Source organism: Periophthalmus magnuspinnatus, chromosome 23 (genome assembly GCF_009829125.3).
Source record: "Periophthalmus magnuspinnatus isolate fPerMag1 chromosome 23, fPerMag1.2.pri, whole genome shotgun sequence".
Classification (NCBI taxonomy): Eukaryota; Metazoa; Chordata; class Actinopteri; order Gobiiformes; family Gobiidae; genus Periophthalmus; species Periophthalmus magnuspinnatus.
In genome coordinates, this window is record NC_047148.1 from 15,634,125 (window position 1) to 15,656,388 (window position 22,264).

Consider the following 22,264-nt stretch of genomic DNA (forward strand, 5'->3'; position numbering starts at 1 on the left):
TGCTAGGCCTGGACAATAAAGAGGTGCATTTCAAAATACAATATTTTATTTAGTTATCGCAATATTTTAAGTAAGTATGGAAGTATAGAAGTTAATGTCTTGCTACTGGGCACTTAAGCATAACTTGAGGCAACACCAATTTACCAAATTATCAGAATTTAAGGAATCAATCACAAAATAAAATAATATGCAAATCAAACAAATAAGCAAACCAAAAATCATGCAATGCAAACAAAAGAGCAAAATAACATGCAATGTAAAATTATTATCATGCCACACAACACCGGGACTCACCAAAAAGTGGAGCCTTACCTACAGGACAAATGACTCTGGGAGGGGTCAATCTGTGCTTTAAGATCAAGATCCAGCCACTGTGTTTGGGATGTAGACCTTTAATTTGGACGTGCACGTGGCGTCCAATCAGAAGCAGCGCTGGCAGTCTTAAACTTTCCTGGCATTTAATTGGTTTAGCTCTGGCATGCGGTCGAATATTCACTGTTTTCAGCACATATAAGGAAATATGCAGATTCTTGTGGATTTTATGAACGTACATTGTTGTTGTAAAAAGCGTCTACGCCCCTGGAGAGACGGAATCCGAACCCGGCCATTTTAAAGGTAACCACACCCACATGCCACAGATGCATGTTTTTTTCCAGTGCAATAAACATAATCAAAACGAAAAACATGCTTTAATTTTATTTTAGTCGTTTTGGCTAAAAAAAAAAAATCTATACTGGGACATTAAATTAATTGTGATAACAGGTAACAGAGTTTAAAAGCATTTCTTAAAATAATCTCGGTCAGACAATTATCAGTAATTCATTGGTCCCTCTAATGACCATATGCACACTTGCACTGGTAATTTATTTAAAGCTCGTTAGATGAGACACCAGCAGATTAGATTACAGTCTTTTGTGGGCGGAGACTGTTGTTTTTGACCCCGCCCCCTGCCCTCAACCCTCAGAGTGATTACAGTGGATTTAACAGCTAAAAGTGAGACAGACAACACACCGCTCTGAGAAAATGTAAGTCTGTTCTTTTTAAATACTAAATATACATGTTAAAATTCAAGTAGAAATACATTTCTAGCATCTATATAATCTGGCTGTTTGGACTAGTTTTAAATTGCAATTAGTGAGCAAAACAGCCTATATTTTATAAACATATCCTGAAATTGGTGTAATAAATGTGATATTACCCTAAATTCTGTTTGCAGATCTTATTAAAGTCAGATTAAATTGACAGAAAACTTAAATAAATATTATGGCTACTGTAAACAGGTACACTGACACTAACTGAGTGTGTGTATTTATGTGTGGTGTAGTTAATAAATTGGTTAATGTTAAGCGAGTAGTAATTGGGATTTAGGTTATGATTATATTCCAGGAAATGAATGCAAGTCAATGTAATATCCTCACATAGCACAGAAACCCCACATGTGTGCATCATAATTAAAGCCTTGAGTGTCAGACTGTGCTTGGTACAGATGGGTCTGTTCTGACTGAGCCCCGTTGTTTTGCACAAAGGCAGCTCCCCTTTTATATTTGTCTTGATGTAATTCATCTCTTTACAGATGAGAATGTGTGTGCCACAAAGATACTATATAGTAGATACTGCAGCTGTTATGCTCCTCTTCCTGAAATCAAACTGCTTACAGGTATGTTGAAACCAAAACTATGGCAAATTGTGTTGTAGACTGTCCTAGGGTGATGTAGCTTTTCACAGCGGGGCGTTTGTACCTAATCCTGTAGGTTTCTCTCCATATAAACAACTTAATCTTTATTGGCTCACTGGTCTGAGGCTGGTCTTTTTCATGTAAATCTGTAAGCATGTTTAGCATCACGACAACAACTAAAATAACCTTTGTCACCATCTTTGTTTTGAAACATTGCTTGTAGACTTTGTTCATACCATGTTAATGTTAAACAGTTCTTTCAGTGTTAGTTCCACTTTGTTTAAAGCCATTTGCTTCATCTTCCCAGTGTCTCTAATGTCACAGTACATCCTGGATCCTCTCGGGACCCTCAGTGAAAGGCACACCCCCAGTGCGTGGGGCTGTCATGGGAGAGGAATTGGACCCTGAAAGCCATGCTCAGGAGTTATTTGATCACTTTGTATCAGCACCCACCTGCAGAGCCACTCTGTGCTCATTCAGCAGACTCTGTGAGCATCTACAGCTGGACCTGCAGGCGGCCCCACGACCACTGTACCACACAATCAAACAGCGACTCAGCTACTGGAGAGCCAATGGCCTCTGGTCTAAACTGGACCGCAGGGCTGCTCTTAGTGAATACCAGAGGGGCAGAGTCTGCAGCAATCTCACTGTGCGTTTATACTACATGTCTATTTACACTAACAAAAGGACAATACCTAATACAGTGTTTAATAGTGAAAGTTTGTGTCCTTTGTGCAGTGCGTGGTCATTGGGGCAGGCCCTTGTGGTCTGAGGACTGCTGTGGAGCTGAGCTTTATGGGAGCACGAGTAGTGGTGTTGGAAAAAAGGGATTCGTTTTCTAGGAACAATGTGCTTCACCTGTGGCCGTTTACTATTCATGATCTCCGAGGACTTGGGGCAAAGAAGTTTTATGGAAAGTTTTGTGCTGGCTCCATTGATCACATCAGTGAGTCTGAAACAGCATAACACATCCCTCAAACATGCTTTCTTTGACTCGTCCTGTCTTTGCAGGTATTCGCCAACTACAACTCATCCTCCTGAAGGTGGCTCTGCTACTGGGAGTGGAGGTCCATGTCAGTGTGGAGTTTAAAAGCTTGATTGAACCCCCCACAAATCAACAAAAACAAAGTAAAAGAAAAGACATTTAATTTTTTACCTGGACTGAAATATGATTAATGTATTGGCCCAATTCTCTTGTGTATAGAGGTAGGCTGGAGGCTAGAGATCCATCCCAAATCTCATCCTGTCAGTCAACTTGAGTTTGATGTTGTTGTTGGAGCAGATGGACGAAGAAACACTTTGCCAGGTCTGTAGTATATTTCATTCCCGTTTTATTCATTACAAATTATCTAATTGTAATGATTCAAACTTGTTTTATGTCCAATCAGGTTTTAAACGTAAAGAGTTCAGAGGAAAACTTGCAATTGCCATCACTGCCAACTTTAAAAATAGACACACTACTGCTGAAGCTAAGGTGGAGGAGATTAGTGGTGTGGCCTTTATTTTCAACCAGCGTTTCTTTCAGGAATTGCGGGAAGAAACGGGTTGGTCTGTTATAGTATTCACATACATTTGATTGCTATTGTGCTGTTGTCTAACCACTGTTTACTATGTCCCATTGTTATAGGCATTGACCTGGAGAATATTGTTTATTACAAAGATGACACACACTACTTTGTAATGACAGCTAAAAAACAGAGTCTCATGGAGAAACATGTCATTCTGCAGGTAAAAGCCCATTAAAAGTATTAGTGCAGTAGGTAGAAATGGGACTGTAAATCCTATGATTTTAAATGCCACTAATCATAATTGCTGGGTTTCATTTTATAGGCCAATAATATTTAATACAGGGCAACTAACTATGGAGGAACTAAAATTAATATTGTTAAAATGCAGATTTGTTCTGTAAAATAGAAAGATAGAGACTCTAGTCACTAATAGAAGTGATCAGGTTCAACATTTGTGAATTTACTTTTTGCATATTTCAAAGTAAAATGCAATGTAATCAATAGGGAGGAGAGGCTCTTGTCCCCCATCTAAGACAGAGTGTGACATCATTGCCTTTTTGAATCTGAAAAACACCAATTACATTGCTAGAATTGCAAGCACAAGTACATGTTTAAAAATCAAAAAAGTACAATTACCACAAAAAATTCACGCAATACTCATATCATGAATATTTGTAATTAGTTACTTTCCACCCCTGAATATCAATGATTTTTTTTTTTTTGTATATTCCTTTGCGATTTAGAGCTCAACAACATAAGATTTGTATTTTTGTCTCTTCCTGTTTGCCAGGACTTCGTGGATACAGAGCTCCTTCTCTCCCCTGACAACGTGGACCAGAATGCTTTGCAGGCATATGCCCGTGAAGCCGCCAATTTCTCCACCCATCATCAGCTGCCGTCTCTTGACTTTGCCATGAACCACTATGGCCAGCCGGATGTTGCCATGTTTGACTTTACTTGTATGTACGCCGCCGAACACGCCGCCATGTTTTATCAGCACCACAATCACCAACTATTGGTCACTTTGGTGGGGGACAGCTTACTAGAGGTGAGACAATAAAACACAGTTCATTGAGATATACTTTAAATGGTTAGATAAATATTTTCCTTGTTGCCCTTAGCCTTTTTGGCCCATGGGTACAGGTATAGCTCGTGGTTTTCTTGCAGCCCTAGACTCAGCATGGATGATCTACAGTTGGGCAAAAGGGGGTGCTCCTTTGGATGTCCTTGCCATAAGGTAAACATTACCCCACCTCAACCTAAGGAAAGTAACTATATAGATATGTAGTTGTACAGTGAGGGACGTGGTATTTATAGTACCAGAAATACATTTTTTCACTGACCTTTTATATTTTTATCTACTGCATAACATTTCAATACAATACATATTTTACTTGTGTGTACCAGATTTCCATGGGACATCTCCCTAGACCTGCACATCATGCACCATCTCAACTGTGTATTTGTTTTATAGGGAAAGTTTATACCGTATCCTGCCTCAAACGACTCCAGAAAACATGCAGAAAAACTTCAGTCTCTACACATTGGACCCAGCCACACGATACACTAACGTCAACACACTTCACATCACTCCTGCACAGGTACACACTACTCAATGTTTAAATACTGTCCACTGCAGGGAATAGTACTATTCAGATTATGGGTATTTGTATTTCCAGGTAAGACATTTGGTTAACACTGGACACAAGAAAGAGGACAGCGCACATGCTTGTGACATTGTCAGACCTACGTCTCTGCAATCTGGCAGACAGGGTGAGTTGGCTGCATACAGTTCACTGAGCATCACTGTCACTTTGGATAAATCATTGGTTTTGCTTTAATGTTAACTGTATTACATGTAACCCCTTTTACATTTTTCTGATAAACCATATTTCCACATATCTCAGAGTAAGTCATACATTTTAAGTGGCATCTGTCTTATTTCTCTTTTCAGGATCTGTCTCTCACTCCAATAAGCTGCTCACGTGGTGCCAGGAGCGGACTCAGGGTTACCGTGGTGTTACAATTCATGACCTCACCACGTCCTGGAAGAATGGCCTTGCATTGTGTGCCCTTATTCACAGCTACTGTCCTGAACTAATGTAAGTATTATTACAAATTTATGATTTAAAATTATTCATATATTTTTACATAACATCATATATATTAAAAATACATTTTCTTTGCATCATTCCAGCTTTATGGGTATATTAGAAACAGCATTAGAACTTAAAGTGCAGTTTTGTACAAGATAGTGTGTTTGCTGATAACACTATAAAATTACATTATATCCTTTCTGCTTCCACTCATTCTCATATAGGTATCTTTATATATATAATAAATATGTATGGAAACTATGATTTACAACACTGTTCTTTGAGAATTTGTGTGTGTCTTTTAGAAATTATCAGTCGTTAGATATATCTGAAGAGGAAGAAAATATACAACTTGCTTTTGATGTGGCTGAGCGAGTGTTGGGCATCTCACCTCTGATGACTGTAGACGAGATGTTGTCTGTCGGAGAGCCAGACTCTCTATCCATGGTGATGTATTTGAGTCAGTTCTATCAGCTGCTAAGTAACACGCCTCCTACAGGTGAGACTAGTTGCTTACAACTAACTTTGTGTCTATGATCATTTCTGTGTCTGTTTACACTTCCTGTCATTGTTTGCCAGGTTCTCTGTCTCAGTTTACAGAATTGCGTGGAGCTCTCATTACCCCAGTCTCCCTCTTGAGTAGACTTGGATACAGTTCATCCAGAAAAAGAACCCCAGCTGTAAGGACCTTGGAAGTGCATTCATTTGTTTTCATGCTTTACCTTTAGATCACCAATAGAGCTCGAGATTGTGTTTTTGACATGCAATCTTGAGCTCTTCAGGTTGCATTCATGTAACATCATAACATTCTATTATACTTACAGGTCAGAAGCAGAAGATTTTAATTTGTGTGTTTTTACTTTGAAAAATGGCTATGCAACATTAACTTTATGGGTATGACTGGCAGTCTTATCTTGCAAAAACGTTGTAAGGATGTATGTGGGATAGAGGGTAGGTGTACGTAAAAATAGAAACAGTTTGAGAAACGTAAGTGTTTAACAGTAGTGTCCTAATGAGTCCTAGAGACTATGTTTCCACACAAAGGAGGTTTAAATAGAAGCTAAGACGGCCAACGTGGAGACAAGCTGACTGTGATGTAATGAAAAGTGTATAGCATGGAATGGAAAATTACACAACAGATTTTTTTTGAGCACTCACACCACAAATACAGCATAATGCAGGATTATTCAAACATGTGTGAATCAATGAAAATACAACTCTGAGGAGACTAATGATGAAAAAATATTATAACATGGTTAAAAACTCATAATATGTCCATAACATTAATATGGCAGGTTTGTGAAGCAAATCTGTGACAAATATTGATTAGGTTCTCCTTTGGTGGATTATAAGTTTGGATATTTTAAAAACATATCTCCTGTAGAGCTGTGTAGGCCTCTGACATGTTTCTGTAATTATGACATGACCAAACTGTAAAATGTGACCTTTTAGTGGGTGTTTTTGTTAATCCTGTTTAAACTTTTACTTTTTTAACAAAGGAGAAAAAAGATGATCTTACTAAAAGAAGAAAAGAAAGTCATCCAAAAAAAGAAGAATCAGTTATTGAGGAAGGCATTATGGAAGAAAAGCTTTTTTCTGACCCAAATACCAGTGATCAGCAGTGTGACCAGTATAAGACCAAAGTGCGATTTATGGCCAGCAAACTTCAAGCAAAGCATGAATCCACCCCTGCCAAGAGATCAACTACTGTGGGTGTACAGCAACAAGTAAGATGTGTTTAGTTTTAACCTAACAGTGCTTGTACTTAAAATATTTAGTATTATAATCCATCATCTTAACCATGTCCAGGGTCCTGTTGTTGTCCAGCAGGGGGAGCTATTGTCCCCTTCTGTTTCAGACAGTCGGCCCCCTCCTGAAGCCACTGCTCCGCTGCCTGCCTGGAGACTGGTATGGTGTGAAAGTTCAGTACTAACACCAAACACAGCCTTCTTAAAATACATTCTTATAATATCTTAACTATTCTTCTACTCCGGTAGAAAAAGCGAACGCAGCAACAAGAAATGATGAGTTTTCGTTTCAAAGAGAGAATCCGGTCTCAGCAGGTGTGTTGGGAAAGTTCAGTATTAGTTTATTTATGCTATGCAGTGCCTGTTGTGATGTAGGAAACCAGCATTCCCCCCTGTTCTGCTTCATGCTCACTGTAGTTAGTGTCAGTTACGCATCAGATCATCTGATAAGTTGCACTTGTAGGAGAGATGTTTTCCTCTAGGCAGCTGTCATACTTGTTTGATTTTGCTTGACTATGCTGGCTCTTATACTTTGGATCCAGAGGCTGATCAGTTGTCTTGACTCCTTAAGGGTCTGTGCATGTGATAAAGCTGCATCTCAATAACAGCTTTCAGGCTTAGTCACATGAAGTGTATATGCTGGAAATAAACAGCCTTCAGCTTTCAGTTTAGCCCTGTGTTCCCATTTGCTGTTGACAATAATAATTAATTTAACATTTGAAAACAAATGTGTACTGTTCTATATGTATACTATATGCTGGGAAAATGTGACATGCTTAATGCAAATGACTTAAAATAGTAAAAAACTTTATTGAAGTTCCAGTGGATCAACACAGATCAACTACACTTTTTATCCCTGGGCAAAAACCTTTACTTATTTGTCAATTGTGTACAAGACCTTTACGCTTCAAGAAATTTCTTCAAAATGGAATCATGATGCAGCAATGTCTGATAATGATTGAAAGTGCACATGGCAGATTTTCATGATTTTCTAATTATTGCTTTGTTTGGCTTGATAATACCTGTGTTATGTGTACATGTTGTACCTTGCAGTACAGTGCTGATGCAGTAGTTGTGACTACTGCATCAATGCTGTGTCCTGCTAGTTAGTAAAATTCTGAACTTCACCAAAATGTCAAACAAGGGAAAACTAGATTAGAGTATTCATGAATACTTTGTGTTCATTGTGCATGTACACATAGTGAAAACAAGGACTTTGAATGTTTTTTTATTGTCTGCTTTTCAGACTGCAGGCTCAGCAGGCAGCAGTGATACATGTTTCTTCTGTAAGCAGCATGTCTATGTAATGGAGCGTATGAGCGCAGAGGGACTGTTCTTTCACCGCAGCTGTTTACTATGTGATTACTGTGGATGCAGTCTGAGGATCACCACCTATACCTATGACAGGCCCAGTGGTCAGTGCATAGAGTCAGTCTGTTTGTACCTTTTACGATAGACAGTGTTTTTTTGAATGACATAAACCTACTACACTGATATATAACCCCAGCCCACAACCACAAATGCTATCTAAACTGTCATCTGATCTGTGCATTTCTGTTGAAGTTGGTTATAAATATTCTTCGTTCAATGGTTGTCATTGCTGACCTTCTCAGTCTTTGACAAAGTGTTGATTGTATTCTTCAGCTCCAAGTCATTTCCCTTTTTTTTTTTTTATTTATTGTGAAATCCCTCAGCCAATCAGAGGTTTACAAAAGATCATGTGATTAGTATTCATGACTGAGGCGGCAGATTTAAAAAAAAAAAAAAAAAAAATGGTATAAAATAATCAAACTAAATTACTATTATCTTAGTTTGTGGTATTGAGTCCTGCTTTTGAACTCCTCTGTCCTTATAGGGAGATTTTTCTGTCCAGACCATTTTGATGTAGGCTCACAAGCCACAGCAGCAAGAAAGAGACAACTACCTTCAGACAGAGACATCTCTCACCGCGCATCTATAGTAAGTTTGTAGTCATAGATTAGATATCTAGATTTAACCTTTTGGGTACTGGGGATTTTTCTTGCCTTTAATGTTCCACAGTATGAGATTGAACTTTCATTTTTTCAATTACAATATTTTTCTTGCTTGTTTTTATTGTATTCTTATCATGAGTGGGGTCCCCTCATCATAGATCAGACCTATATCTTGATCTGGTGGCATTATCTGCTTGTCTCCATGGAGAATGTGAAACATTCAAGGCAAAGTAATAACATCTCCATGGACACTAGCAGGTAGTGGACTCTCCATCAGAAAAGGTACATGGTGCATCTTTAAGGGTACTGTTAATTTTCACAGGTTTCCCTGGTCCCACCTTTCACTGGTTCCTCAACTGACTCTTTAATCTCTATGGCAGCAGAGCGCCGTCGGTCGTCAGGTGAGCTTAGTTCTGGGCGTTCCTTTCAGTTGTCCACATGCACACTGTTCGCTGCTTTAAACTGGATCAATGTGGCTTTAGTGTGTCTGTGTTTCTGTGTGTGTCTCTGTGTGTGTGCGTGTGTGTGTCTACAGTGGCTTCTCTGATGGAGGCAGCTCTCAACAAGAAGCAGACAGCCACGCCTGAGCGCATCGAGCTGGAGAACTGCCGCCGCTGCTCTACAAATGTTGACGCAAAGCTGTTGGAAGAAGTGGAGGAGCCACAGGAAGTGTCTGAGGAGATGCTTAATGAGTTTAACCTGAAAGTTGAGGAGCCTCACGCAAGCAAGAGCAGAGTGAAGTCACGGTCTAGGTCAGTATAAATACACTGTAATGGAAAACAAAACATCTTAGTTTATATGTGGAGTATATATCTTACTGATTATGGTATTGGTTTATTCTCTTAAGTGTTATATATATGTGTTATAGTTCTGATTCAGAAGAGGAGGCTGGAGTGAAGAGCCAGAGTCATTTTAAATCTTCATGTAGAGATGCCCTGGAGCTTCAGGCTTATTTGAGAGACAAATCAGAGGAGACAGAGTTCGACTGTGATGAGGGAGACGAGGAGGAAGAGGGAGAGGTGGATGAAGATGAAAATTATGACAGCATTGAAGTGGAGTCCACTGACGGTAAGTCCTTGGTGGATTTAAGTGTGATAAAAAATCTGCTCATCTTCCCATTTTCATTTTATGCCTTTTTCTGGATTCACAAATTTAAATGTATACCCAGCTGATATCAAGCTTTCTGGCTGAAATGTGCTTTGTCTCCCTCTAGTGCAATATTTAATACTGTGAACCAATTATATGCCTTGTTCATGTTTTTCTACTAACCCATCTATGACCATTTGTCAAGACTCTCAGAGCGACCCTTCGATGGAAGAAGACAAACACATGCCTATTTCACTTTCTACTTCAGACTCCCAGAGTGAGGCAGCCCTGCACAGTAACACCCCATCCACTGCCTGCTTTGTTGCCACTCCTGACTCCTCCTCATATTCCTTTCTTGAGTCCAAAGAAAGAGAAGCAAACATAGACCACGTTATAAAGTCAAACGTAATGTCTCCAGTGAGCTCTCGTCCTGGACTTTCTATAGAGACGGTGTCTAGTCTCTCATCTTCGGGAGAGCTACAGAGTCATGGCACCTTTGAAGACATCAGCCCAGAAATTCCTCAAAAAATGCCATTGCTTGAACAGGAGAAGTTAGAATCAACTGAACAGAGGCAGAAGTCCCAGTTCGAAGCCCAGCACCTGCCCCCCATGCAGGCTGTGGGTGAGTCATTTCCGCTCCATTTAAAAGGTTTGAGGGACACTCCTATCCTGGGACAGTCTGATGGGAGTGTAGCCCAAGTCTTTCTCAGGGCAACTATATCTGGAAATGTGAAGAAGAAAAGCTTGAAGGGCAGACCTTCATTTTGCAGAGGAGAAAGACAGCCAAAGAATTCTGTCAATCAGAAAAGATTTACAGGTGATGTATATTTGACATTTTTGTGTGGAATTATGTAACAAAACTGCCAATTAATACCAAGATTCCTTCTGGTTTAGATTATAAGCATGCCACAATGACAGAGGAATCAGAGCTGGAAACATCCACTCTGCTTAAGAGGTGTTCATTAACGCCAAGAAAGAACGTAAATATAACATTAATTCAGCTTCACTTTAAAGCACATCTGTTTTTGAAATAAACTTTACTTTTTAGCTGCAGCTGGAGCTATTTGATCTTACATCAGAAATACAAAGAGTCACATTGAAAGAGGAGAAGGGAAACATGCATGTATGTCTCAACATTTAAACACAGTACTTAAGAATATGCCACTTATTGGTTTTATGTCATGAATATTTGCTGTCTTTTCAGCCTGCTTATGTTCCTCATGCTCTGGCTTTTAAGCGTTCATATGGCATTAAGGTAAAGGCCATGCCACTCACTCTTTGTTTTCAGCTGTTTCTGTTTTGACAAAACACATTTATGGCCCTTTTTTCAGAAAACCCGTCGAAAGGACCAAACTTCTATCCAAGACTCAGATGGAGGATCCTCTTGCCCAACAGAAGTGGTGGGAGTTATTGTTCAGCCCCAAGAGCCATCCAGCCTAAGTGTGAAGGAAGCTCTCTTTCAAAAGAAAAGTGATCACGAGGAGGAAGAGCTGGATGCCAAGATTACTCGAAGGGTACAAAGAGTTGCTCGAAAACTAGCAAAACAGGAGCAACTCAAGAGACTTCACAAAGCTCAAGTAAAGCCTCTACCCTTCCTCTAAATGTTACAGTAGTGTTTCATGGCAGTGGTCTTACTCTGTCATAATGCGTAGGTAATTCAGAGGCAGCTGCAGCAGGTGGAAGAGAAGCAGAGACTGCTGGAGGCTAGAGGAGTGGCAGTAGAGAAAGCTCTAAGAGGGGAAGCTGGTATAGATACACACATGAATGGACAAATCATAAGAATTTAGACATAAGAACAGTTATATTTAATGTTTTTCAGATTACTGGGGAGAATCTGGTGACAGTCAAGACTTTGATCTTTACCTTGGTGGTGGGTTTACTTCATTGCAAAATCATTTTTTGTGAAGTTGCTCTATGTTCATATCTGATATCTCATGCTCATGTCATGTCTGTACATATGATGTATGTCAGGTTTAGGTAAAATGGAAAATCCAGCGCTCATGCAGCAGTGGTTCCAGTTGGTTCAACAGAAAAATGCTTTAGTTCGCTATGAGTCTGAGTTGATGATATTGTGAGTAATTTCATTAACTTATCTTTGATTGATTTGATTCTATGAGAATTTATCTTTGGTGTTTTGTTTTGTTTTTTGCACCGTTAGTGCCCGGGAGTTGGAGCTGGAGGATCGCCAGAGTCGGCTACAACAAGAATTAAGAGAAAGGATGGCAGTAGATGGTAAGTCAATGCACTTTAGGCATGTGATTGGAAAATAAATGTTTTAAAACTTATGATTAGAAAATTTTAATATATAAAATGGAACCAAATTTTTCCTGTCTGCAGATCACCTGAAGGGGGCGCCAGAGCTTGAAGAGGAGCGGTTGATCTTAGAGGAGATGCTGGAAGTGGTGGAGCAGAGAGACACACTTGTGTCTCTGCTGGAGGAGCAGCGGCTGCAGGAGAGTCTGGAGGAGCAGGATCTGGAGGCACTGATGCTCTCCAAAGGCCTGGGACTAAACTGGGACTAGCTGCATTACAGGAACACAACATTCAGTGTGCTATACTATATGAACTTGCCTTTATTGTTTACATGCATTTATTACTTTTTGTTGGTTGTGTTGTCTATAAATTATTTTTGGGTCATGAACTGCAGGAGCACCGTGGCCTTTTCAATGCTTCTGAACATTTGATTTTTAGTTAAGGGTGTTATATGTTCAATATATTCAAAAATATTTGTCTAATAACTGTGCCAACAATTTAGGTGTAGATTGTCATCACTAATCTATGCCTTATGTCATCACACCTGACTCAATGTAAAATTAACTTAAGACAAGCTGGTAGAAATGTTTGAAAGTAGGTTCCTGATTTATTAAAATTGCCAACCCTGAGATGAAAACATGGTTGAGAATCAAACATTACAGAAAGAATGTTTACATTTATAAAATATGTACGACTTGACATGAGACAATAAGGCGTCTTTCTTTGTGATGAAATGTGGCGTTCACACACCAGTGCTCTGGCTCTGCTCTACTTTCAGGGCCTTGGCTACCAATCCAGCTGTGACTGGGTGCATGGCTGCACGATGGGCTAGGAACACCCTCACTGCTTCTTCACGATACTTCTCAAAGGTGTACACCTCCCTACAAACAAATAGATGATTTGTTTGAGACAGAACCTTGCTGAAATAATAGACAACATGAATAACACAGTTGTTGCAAAAGACATGTTGGCAATGACTCATGTCACCACCCTGGCAACTTTACTTCACATTGTGGTGAGACACTATGTAACCACTCTCCTATCGAGCCTTGACAGAAGGTAGACACTTGTGAAAATTCTCAAAATTAATATTAACAATTTACATTTCTGATATAATTTAACATGTACACAATATACATTTCATATGGCCATATGGTTTTTATTGACTATGGTTGTTATTGCATCCTTCTAGCAAAGTCTCAAATTGTGCCTTTAAACTAATACCTGATTTTTTTTTTAAGCCAGTAAACATTTACAAGCAGTACACAACTTGCCTGAAAAGTGGCCGTGTAAACTTAAGCCTGCCCTGTTCTGTTGCCATCTTCAAAGCCACTGGGACCATTTCCTCCCATTTTGAGCGCACACATAAGCGTAGCCATCTGAAAAGAAATGGTTTGAGTTTTTGAAATTTCCTATTACTCCAATTTCTTGCCACTCACCGGAAGCGTATTTCAGAGTTCATGTAACTGTTGAGGTTGTAAAGATCCTGCATCTTCTTTACATGAGTCAGAGGTAAAGGATCCTAAATTGAGGGCAAGAAAAAAATATTATCTGTGTCACTGAAGAGACTAGAAAATGAATGTTTACCTCTTGGAGCAAAAGGGACAAGAACTCAATAAGTTGGTGAGACGACAAAGTTTTTATGTCTGACTCTTTGAAACCATTCAGGTCCTGTTCTTTGGCCTGAAAAATACCAAGCATTTTAAAGCAGAGAAAACTTCACTGAGCTCCTTTACACTACAGACCTTACCTTAATCCATTTCTGACTTAAGGCAATGCAGGCATCAGCCAGAGTGGTGTCATACCTTAAAATAACAAAATAAACACTGTTTAAGTGCATGTTCACTTAATTCATTTATTACATGCAAATGAATTTAATGCAATGTACAGAAGTAGAGCATAATGACGCACTGAGGCTTCACAGGAGGCATTCCTGGTGTATACATCCAGGCATTCCAGTCTACTTTGTTCAGAATGTCCACCTGAGGACAAGGGACTTGTATTATATACCTATATTTTATGATTTAGTGGTAATATAGATTAAGCCACACTGTTATACAGTATGTGAGAAATACAACCTTATCTTTAAAGTAAGTGAACAGGTAATTCTTCCACTGATCAGTAGTGACACTGCTGTAAGCAAACATCTGGATATATGATTTCACAAACTCCATGAATACCTCTGCGGAGAAACAACCCATAGAATACTAATACACATACTCATTTACACTGTAAAGAAAGGTGAGATTGTCCAGTACCTGGGCCTCCCATCAGCTCCTCCAGATGATACAACAGAGCAAAGCCCTTTTCATAGGGGACAGAGGAGAAGGCATCATCGGGATCAACGTCCTGAAGGCTGGGTACCAAGTTAGTCAAAGGGCTGTTGGGACCAAATGTGTTGACCTAAATAATTAAAGTGCACATTTTATTTCACTTGCTGAAAGTGAAAGTTTGCTGCTACTTTGCTGTTTCTTTAGGTCCTCACAGAGTCTTGCAGATCTTTCCAGCCTCCCATGGCCTTAAATTGTCTGAACTGCTCACTTTCCATACTCCGCCCAATCATCCTCTCCAGGTACACTGTGTGGCCCTCGTTCAGCCTTCATGCAGAAAAGCTTACATGATCATGGGGTTCATTGTAATCTAAGTGAATATTGAAGTAATATTCACCAAAAATGTTCCCAGGTCTTATTGGTCACCAAATTTCCAGTCCAGCTGTGAGAGATTTCATGTGCAATTACCTGATGCAAACAAGAGTACAAATTCAAACACTGAAAATACAAAACATAGAAGTAAAATAAAAATATATATACTTACATTGGACAAGGATTTGTCTCCTGCCTATAAAAAGAAAACAGCATGATTTTTATGGCTATGGCCTCTGCTACTGGCCAAATGCTGAGGGAGGTAACTACACCATTACCCTTTGTTCCACTTAAGTATCACCAATTTTTTAGAAAATACTGTCTTTAGAAAAAATATGACCACAATATTCAGACAAAAGGCTTGACAAGGTATTTTAGTAAACCATCAAATGTCACATAATATATATAATAGATAATAATAATGCCTTACACTTGTAATGCGCCTTACAGGCTTGTCAAAGCCTCTCAAAGCACTATCTATAGTCATTATTCATTCACATCCACACTTGGTGATGGTAAGCTACTATTGTAGCCACAGCTGCCCTGGGGCAGACTGACGGAAGCGAGGCTGCCAATCTGCGCCACAGGCCCCTCTGACTACCACCAATCATTCACGCACACCACTTTCATACATAATGTGGGTGAAGTGTTGTCTTGTCTAAGGACACAACATCAGAACTGTCCGAGTGGGATTCAATCCTCCGACCTTCGTCCAAAGCTGTAACCACTGAGCCACTGTCGCCATAGTACCATAATAACCGTTTTAGTGTCTTACCAGAAGAGTTGGTGTAGCAAAAGTCAGACAGGGGTTCTCCATGCCTCCATATGGGAAAGAAGGTGGCAGAACCAAGATGTCATACTGACCCCAAACATATGGGCCAGCCAGTTTTTCAGCGGTCTGCAGCATCTGTTCAGTCTGTGATTAATGAAAAGTGTGTTAAAGAGCCACAGACAAATAAACCCATTTTCTGTGTTTTAGGGGTGTTGATTTGTGTCACCTCAGAAAACTCAGATGCAGCTTGGTGCACAAATTCTTTCTCAGACCAGACTCTAGATCTTGGTCCAATTTCCCTGTCAAATAATTAGATAAAAGTAGATGTCTAACTACAGACATGTTATGTTTTATTAATTAAGAAGTATTACCTGCTTTCAAGTGCTCCCGCCACTATGGCTATAAGGTATGAAGGCATGGGCACCTGTACAGAATGTCAAAATTGTAATTGGATTTTTGTAGAAATTATAAAATTAAGTTACAGGTCATTAAACACTGACTGGCTGCCTGAAGCGGTAGACAATGCGCTCACTGTCCTGAGGATCCATCTCATGGCCATCACGGACAGCACTCATCACTGCTACCAGATCCTTTGGGACAGACACCTGGGGTGGAAAGAACACCAGAGTCATTTATTAATCAGACTGAAGACTAATGAGAAACAGTGAATTAGTATTTTACCTGGGCATAGTAAGTGTGTTTGACAGAGGGACTGTCTTGACAAGGCACCATGCTTCTGCAATGGTGTGCCTAAAAAGATCAGTCAATTTAGCTTCAAACTCAACAAGGGAATACAATTTTCTCTATACTGCTGGTGTTTTACAATGGTTAACATCAACATGTAAAAAATGAATGGATTAAATAAGACCTGGTTATAATTAGATTCTAAAAATACTTGATTTCTTCATTTTATGGTTGCTGAATAGGAAATTCTAAAATTTGTACTTGCACATATTTCCCTACAAAACCACAGAAAGCATTGCAGCAACATTAAGAAAGGGAAGTAACGGCTTTCTCTGTGGTGTAAGTCAAAATAGTGTAGCAAGAGTACATCACTTTATTAACTGATTGTAAGTGATATAAAATGATAACAAGTGATATAAAAATGAGGCTCAAATGTGAAATCACTCACCTGACACTGGCTAAATAGGTAAGGGTACTTCTTGCCAGCAGTCTGTTCAGGTGTAAGCCACTGTAAAGCAGTAGCAGAAGGAGATGTCTCATATTTTACTTCTACTATCACATGCTGCCCCCTAGTTTAGGAAGAAAAATATTGCAGTTATTCAAAAGATTAAAATCCCAAAAGACATTAAATCATACTAAACCTGGAGATATCAAATGGCAGCCTGATTTCCAGTGGTGTGCCCTTGAAGCTGTGTTTGGACCCCAGGGTAAAGCTGGCTTCCTGACCATTTGCACTCACTGAGATGATCTTCAAGTCTCTGGTATCCAAAGTCTGAAGCAGATAAACACATTTATCTATAACTATGACCAATGCAGTGCTGAGGCAGCAGTGTGCATGGTAGCTGTTCATCTGATAAAATGTACAGGGCTTTCAATTTTAAATCAGAATAAAAAGAAAACTATAATAAGAAACCACAAATGAAACAACTCAACCACAAAATACAGAATAAAATGCAATACACTGGTTGATTGAACACTCATTAGGATAAACATATCCCCTATTGATACAGAGTAAACAAAAGGTGCGTGTATATTGAAGAGATCACCTGTTTAACTCACATAACTACACACCTTTAAATCAAAGTCCACGTTCCCACATAAAGTCATTCTCTCTTCACCAAAAACATCATCAATATAAAATGCCAACGTAAGAAATAAAAAATACCAATGAACAGGTTCTTCAAAAGACAACCTTACAACGTATTATTATAAAGTAAGAACGAGTTTTACAAGCTTGTTTCCACTGGCTTTGGTAAAAACGGAAGGTATGACTAATATAATATGTATAAAATCAAGTTTAATACAAATTATTACTCCAATACATTCAAAGTCTTATGTGCAGAGAGTAACGGAACGATGGCGGTACCAGCACGGAGAAACGGTCCTCCAGAGCCTCCAGGGTAAGGGTCGCCCGGCCTTTGAGCACCCGTTTGGTGAAATCCACATTTAGACAGAGGTTCAGGTGTTTGGTGAGACAGCTGTTGATGGACGAAAATGAGCACGGGTCCGCAGACATGATGCCGGGGGAGTAACGACAGCGCACAGGGAGGAGTGGAGAGTGCAGACGCTACAAGGCACAATCAGCAGCGGCGGTCCAGTTTTTAACGCTCCTCTCAAACCGGAACTTACGTAATGACTTTCCGCCGCCGGCTCTTTTTCAAAATAAAAGCACGCGATGTAGCTGACCTCATACAAAATAAAACATTGTTGCTCTATAGAGATATTCGAATTCCTTCATCTCTTATTTATCCTGGTTTACTTGCTTTAATCCAATCTGAAAATGTTTATGGCCCCTGGCTGCACAAAACGCGCTTGCACAATATGTTCTTATCCAGCAGGGGGCGACGAGATTAATGTCACAAAAGAGTCAGTTGGCTCAAAATACAGCGACCGAGGAGAGATGGACGCTGCTGTGATCGTCTGAGGCTATGCCATGAACCCATTTGAAGGATCTGTTTCCTCGCGGCTCGAGGAGACAGAGGAGGCGGACAGTCGATGCCGGTGGGCCCGCTTCTCCTCTTGGCTGGAGTGTGTCTGTGTGGTTACCTTCGACCTGGAGCTCGGACAAGCTTTAGAGGTAAGGAAGAAAGCTAGCCAACAATCACCAGCATCCCTACCTCCCAAGGCGTGACGACCTTACCAAAAACATAATGTATATTTTTACACGCACCTAGACATAGCTGTTGAACTACCACTACTACTATCATTATTATTATTATCGTTGTTGTTGTTATTGATGGTGATAATAATAATCATAATAATCATAATAATCATCTTAATAATATTAGGGTATTATTTATTATCTATATTAGCTGCTTGAGTACATTTCAGTGTGTTTAGGCTCTTTTTTGTTTGTATTGTGTACAATTTCCTGTAACCTTGTCATTCACTTTTAGCTGGTCTATCCTCAAGATGTAAAACTCACAGAAAAAGAAGTAAGTACTTGTGTGTACATTTACTTGGGTTCTTTCTGATAAATTGGTAATTTCTAACTGGTAATGGTTGTTTGTGCTTTAGAAAACCAGCATTTGTTACCTATCCTTTCCGGACTCGTATTCAGGTAAAAAGAAAACATTAAATTAACAACCACACTCAATTTTAATAATATTTCAGCTTGTATTTTGTGTCCTAGGATGTCTTGGGGATACTCAGTTCAGTTTCAGGATGCGTCAGTCAGTTGGGCGACGTGGTTCAAGGGATGGAGACGTCTACAACCGAGATGCACCTGTAACATTGCAGGTTGTTTGTCACAATGATGACTTTGTCCATGTCCAGTAATATACACAATATAAACCAGAAAAGGAAATTAATAGTGACTAATGGCAATTCCACACTCTTTCACAGAAAGAAGTTTCACACTTTTTTGGCTACGTTTATTTCAGACAGGTGAAAGATGTCTCTGTGAAACGAGGCTATTTTCAGAAGGTTAGTGTCACATGCTTTTTCAGGTAGAAGACTGGACAGAAGACTTTATAACTGCGTGTTGTCTATTTTAGTCTTTGGTGCTCCTCAGCAGGCTTCCCTACACAGCCCTATTTCACTCACTGCTGCAGATTATTGCCCCAGAGTATTTTGAGAAGTTAGAACCTTGTCTTGAAACTGGTAATGGTGATATTTATTGTTGCAGTAATGAATCACATCTGTCTTTCTGTGTATCCTCATGAGAATATGTTTAACTTGTCATTGTAGTTTGTAATGAGATTGACCAGTGGCCCAAACCAGTACCAGGAATGACTCTTAACTTGCCTGTGATGGGTGTAATATTACAGGTGATATTTTTGTTTAACCAAAGTCCAACATTTCTGTGTGTGTGACCTAGTGTTTTGTATTCTTTTTTTCAGATAAGAATTCCTTCAAAATCTGATAAACCAGGAGGAAGTCCTATCCGAAACACAGCCAAAGAGGTGAGAAAATCTTTTTTGAGTTTACAACTCATTCACAAATGTGACATGACAAATTATAGCACTTAACCTTACCTTTTTGCTCTCTAGAACCTATTACCAGCTCCAACGGTGTTGCCAACTATCCACGAACTTGACCTCTTCAAGTGAGGTTTTTTTTTTTTTTTTTTTTGTCTTCTCTTAAATTTGTTATGTACTTTATCAGATTTGACTGTTGATTTTCTAGATGTTTCCAGTCAATGCTGATTCATCTGCAGATGCTCTGGGAACTTGTTCTGCTGGGGGAACCACTGATTATCATTGCCCCCTCTCCTACAGTGTCTTCTGAAACAGTATTGGCTCTCGTGAGGTAACTAGAAACCCAGCATCTAGAGTGCAATTCAAAATAAGGTCTTGGTTTCAATATTAAAAAGCCAACTTTCTTCAGCTCTATCTGTCCCTTAAAATTCTGCTGTGATTTTCGTCCATACTTCACCATTCATGACAGTGAGTTTAGAGAATACACTACTCGCACCCAGGCCCCGTGAGTGATAACTGCATACCACAATTTGTGTTTAAATTGATATATTTATCACTTGTCACCCTAAACAAACCATGTCTCCTGTAATTTAGCCCCAGTGTGGTTCTTGGTGTTACAAATCCATTTTTTATAAAGACCTTCCAAAGCTGGCCCCATATCATAAGACTCGGTGAACTCAAGATGGCAGGTATGTTTGTTTTTTCATGTTGCCCTTAGTATTTATTTTCTTCCTATAACATTATTAAACTCTTATTAGGTGATTTACCCAAACAAGTTAAGGTGAAGAAACTAGTCAAACTAAAAACACTTGATACCAAACCAGGTGGGTCCTTCTTCCTTTTGGTTCAAAACATATTTTTGTTAATTAAAATAATGGCACACATTATCATTTTATATGCCTTTTCTTAGGAATTTACTCAGCTTATAAGACATTTGTACACAAAGACAAAATTCTTATTAAGAGGCTACTCAAGGTAGTATCAACAATGTACAACTATTTATGTCAGCATATTAACTTAATCTTTTTAAATCATTATAATTCAGGGCATTCAAAGGAAGAGGCCATCTGAGGTGCAAAGTGCCATATTAAGAAGACACTTGTTAGAGCTAACGCAGAGCTTCATCATCCCCCTGGTAATGAAAAAAATCACTGTAAAGTATTTTACAATTATGATTACAATATGATTCATATTTGCCTATTGGTTGTTAGGAGCGATACATGGCAAGCTTAATGCCCCTACAGAGATCAGTGACAGCATGGAAGGTAAACAAGAAGTACATGAATAATTAGACCCTCTTAGGAGAGAAAATTGGTTGCAAATAATCTGTTTGGTCAGACTCCTCCGCAGATTCGTCCCTTTAACCAGGATGAGTTCATGGCCACACTTGATCACAGCGGACCACAACTTACCTCTATGCTCAAAGGGGATTGGATGGGCTTGTACAGGTGGGCTCTGACAATTAATCAACTGTGTCTATTGCTCAAAAAGTGTATATGTATGTGTATATGTATATACACTGTATAAATAAATATAAATATATTACGTCATCATGACATCATAGATTTATTTTTAAGTGTTTGTGAATAGTATAGAATGTGTAGTTAATGATATAAAGAATATATGGCTATATGATATGAACTGATTGTTGTTATATGAAAGGTACATTTTGGTATTTTAAAGAATTTCTCTTTTAAGGATCCCAAAAGAATAGAAACAGCTTGTCTGCTCTTATGGGAATCCATAATAGACAATAAACAGCACAGCACAAAATGGTATTATAAACACTACTTGCACACAGGAAATTCTTCAGATCTCCAAATTTTGACGGCTGGTACCGTCAAAGGCACAAAGAGATGTCCCAGAAACTGGAGTGTTTGCACTTGGAGGTCATCTGTGATGCTGTAAGTGAGGCTTCAATCTTCAATATAGGACATATGAGATGATGAGATGAATCCTTCATAAAGTGATGATGCGTACCATGTGCTCTGTTGCAGGATTTGATGGGTTGGACTAAAGACAAGTCTGAAGTGGAAATTGTAGATGTTGTTTTAAAACTAAGAGAGAAAATGGTATGACAATTTACAAAACAAATTTTTCTATCTCTTGTTTGTTGTAACAAATACAGTAGTTGATATGTACAATGATATGCTTATATCTTCCACAGACTAAAGCACGACAGCAGCAGCTGCAGGTCAGAGATGGTGTTATGGACAAATTGGAGACATTTATTGAATCCATCATCAGTTCATTGCCAGAGGATCTTCAGACGTTACTAAACACAGAATAAGTGGGCAAAGCAACTCTTATTCAAGCAGACTTGGCAGAGACTGTGGAATTTCCTTTGTCCATGCTTGTTTGGGGAATGAAGAGTTTGTGGGAGTGAAAAGTGAAAAAGAGGGCTAAAC

General features: G+C 39.1%; 3 protein-coding genes across 7 annotated transcripts; 2 read left to right on the forward strand and 1 right to left on the reverse strand.

Moving 5' to 3' along the window:
- The first annotated feature begins 987 nt into the window (after positions 1-987).
- mical3b (microtubule associated monooxygenase, calponin and LIM domain containing 3b) lies at positions 988-13,038 on the forward strand. Of its 4 annotated transcripts, none has more exons than XM_055231488.1 (33): positions 988-1,025; positions 1,574-1,657; positions 1,983-2,324; positions 2,414-2,621; positions 2,687-2,803; positions 2,880-2,981; positions 3,064-3,219; positions 3,303-3,403; positions 3,974-4,231; positions 4,305-4,420; positions 4,658-4,784; positions 4,863-4,956; positions 5,138-5,285; positions 5,585-5,778; positions 5,859-5,959; positions 6,779-7,006; positions 7,089-7,187; positions 7,277-7,342; positions 8,274-8,442; positions 8,883-8,986; positions 9,323-9,401; positions 9,536-9,752; positions 9,869-10,068; positions 10,292-10,903; positions 10,981-11,066; positions 11,135-11,209; positions 11,291-11,341; positions 11,418-11,663; positions 11,739-11,832; positions 11,906-11,956; positions 12,058-12,157; positions 12,245-12,318; positions 12,424-13,038. In XM_055231488.1, the coding sequence occupies exons 3-33, from the start codon at positions 2,061-2,063 to the stop codon at positions 12,606-12,608; spliced, it is 4,722 nt and encodes a 1,573-aa protein (XP_055087463.1). In that variant the 5' UTR covers positions 988-1,025; positions 1,574-1,657; positions 1,983-2,060; the 3' UTR covers positions 12,609-13,038. The 4 variants fall into 4 exon arrangements, with proteins under 4 accessions (XP_055087463.1, XP_055087465.1, XP_055087466.1 ...); XM_055231490.1 differs by having other exon boundaries at positions 7,110-7,187; XM_055231489.1 differs by lacking the exons at positions 988-1,025; positions 1,574-1,657 and adding an exon at positions 1,766-1,815.
- lta4h (leukotriene A4 hydrolase) lies at positions 12,919-18,029 on the reverse strand. Of its 2 annotated transcripts, none has more exons than XM_033990345.2 (19): positions 17,804-18,029; positions 17,079-17,209; positions 16,886-17,006; positions 16,435-16,503; positions 16,254-16,358; positions 16,125-16,177; positions 15,980-16,052; positions 15,757-15,897; positions 15,154-15,177; positions 15,007-15,077; positions 14,825-14,936; positions 14,598-14,742; positions 14,418-14,521; positions 14,251-14,321; positions 14,090-14,144; positions 13,927-14,022; positions 13,779-13,861; positions 13,614-13,718; positions 12,919-13,220 (listed from the first exon to the last, which is right to left on the reverse strand). In XM_033990345.2, exons 1-19 carry the CDS (start codon positions 17,951-17,953, stop codon positions 13,082-13,084), a joined length of 1,848 nt encoding a protein of 615 aa, XP_033846236.1. In that variant the 5' UTR covers positions 17,954-18,029; the 3' UTR covers positions 12,919-13,081. The 2 variants fall into 2 exon arrangements, with proteins under 2 accessions (XP_033846236.1, XP_033846237.1); XM_033990346.2 differs by having other exon boundaries at positions 12,919-13,216; positions 13,610-13,718; positions 17,804-18,001.
- A 216-nt stretch (positions 18,030-18,245) lies between these two features.
- Positions 18,246-22,158, forward strand: dennd6b (DENN/MADD domain containing 6B). The gene is made up of 20 exons (XM_033990347.2): positions 18,246-18,514; positions 18,834-18,872; positions 18,955-18,997; positions 19,070-19,176; positions 19,282-19,362; positions 19,434-19,539; positions 19,627-19,706; positions 19,779-19,841; positions 19,929-19,984; positions 20,065-20,187; positions 20,266-20,361; positions 20,451-20,545; positions 20,615-20,680; positions 20,767-20,831; positions 20,902-20,991; positions 21,068-21,121; positions 21,195-21,304; positions 21,658-21,760; positions 21,854-21,928; positions 22,024-22,158. The coding sequence occupies exons 1-20, from the start codon at positions 18,371-18,373 to the stop codon at positions 22,144-22,146; spliced, it is 1,719 nt and encodes a 572-aa protein (XP_033846238.1). The 5' UTR covers positions 18,246-18,370; the 3' UTR covers positions 22,147-22,158.
- The last annotated feature ends 106 nt before the right edge of the window (positions 22,159-22,264 follow it).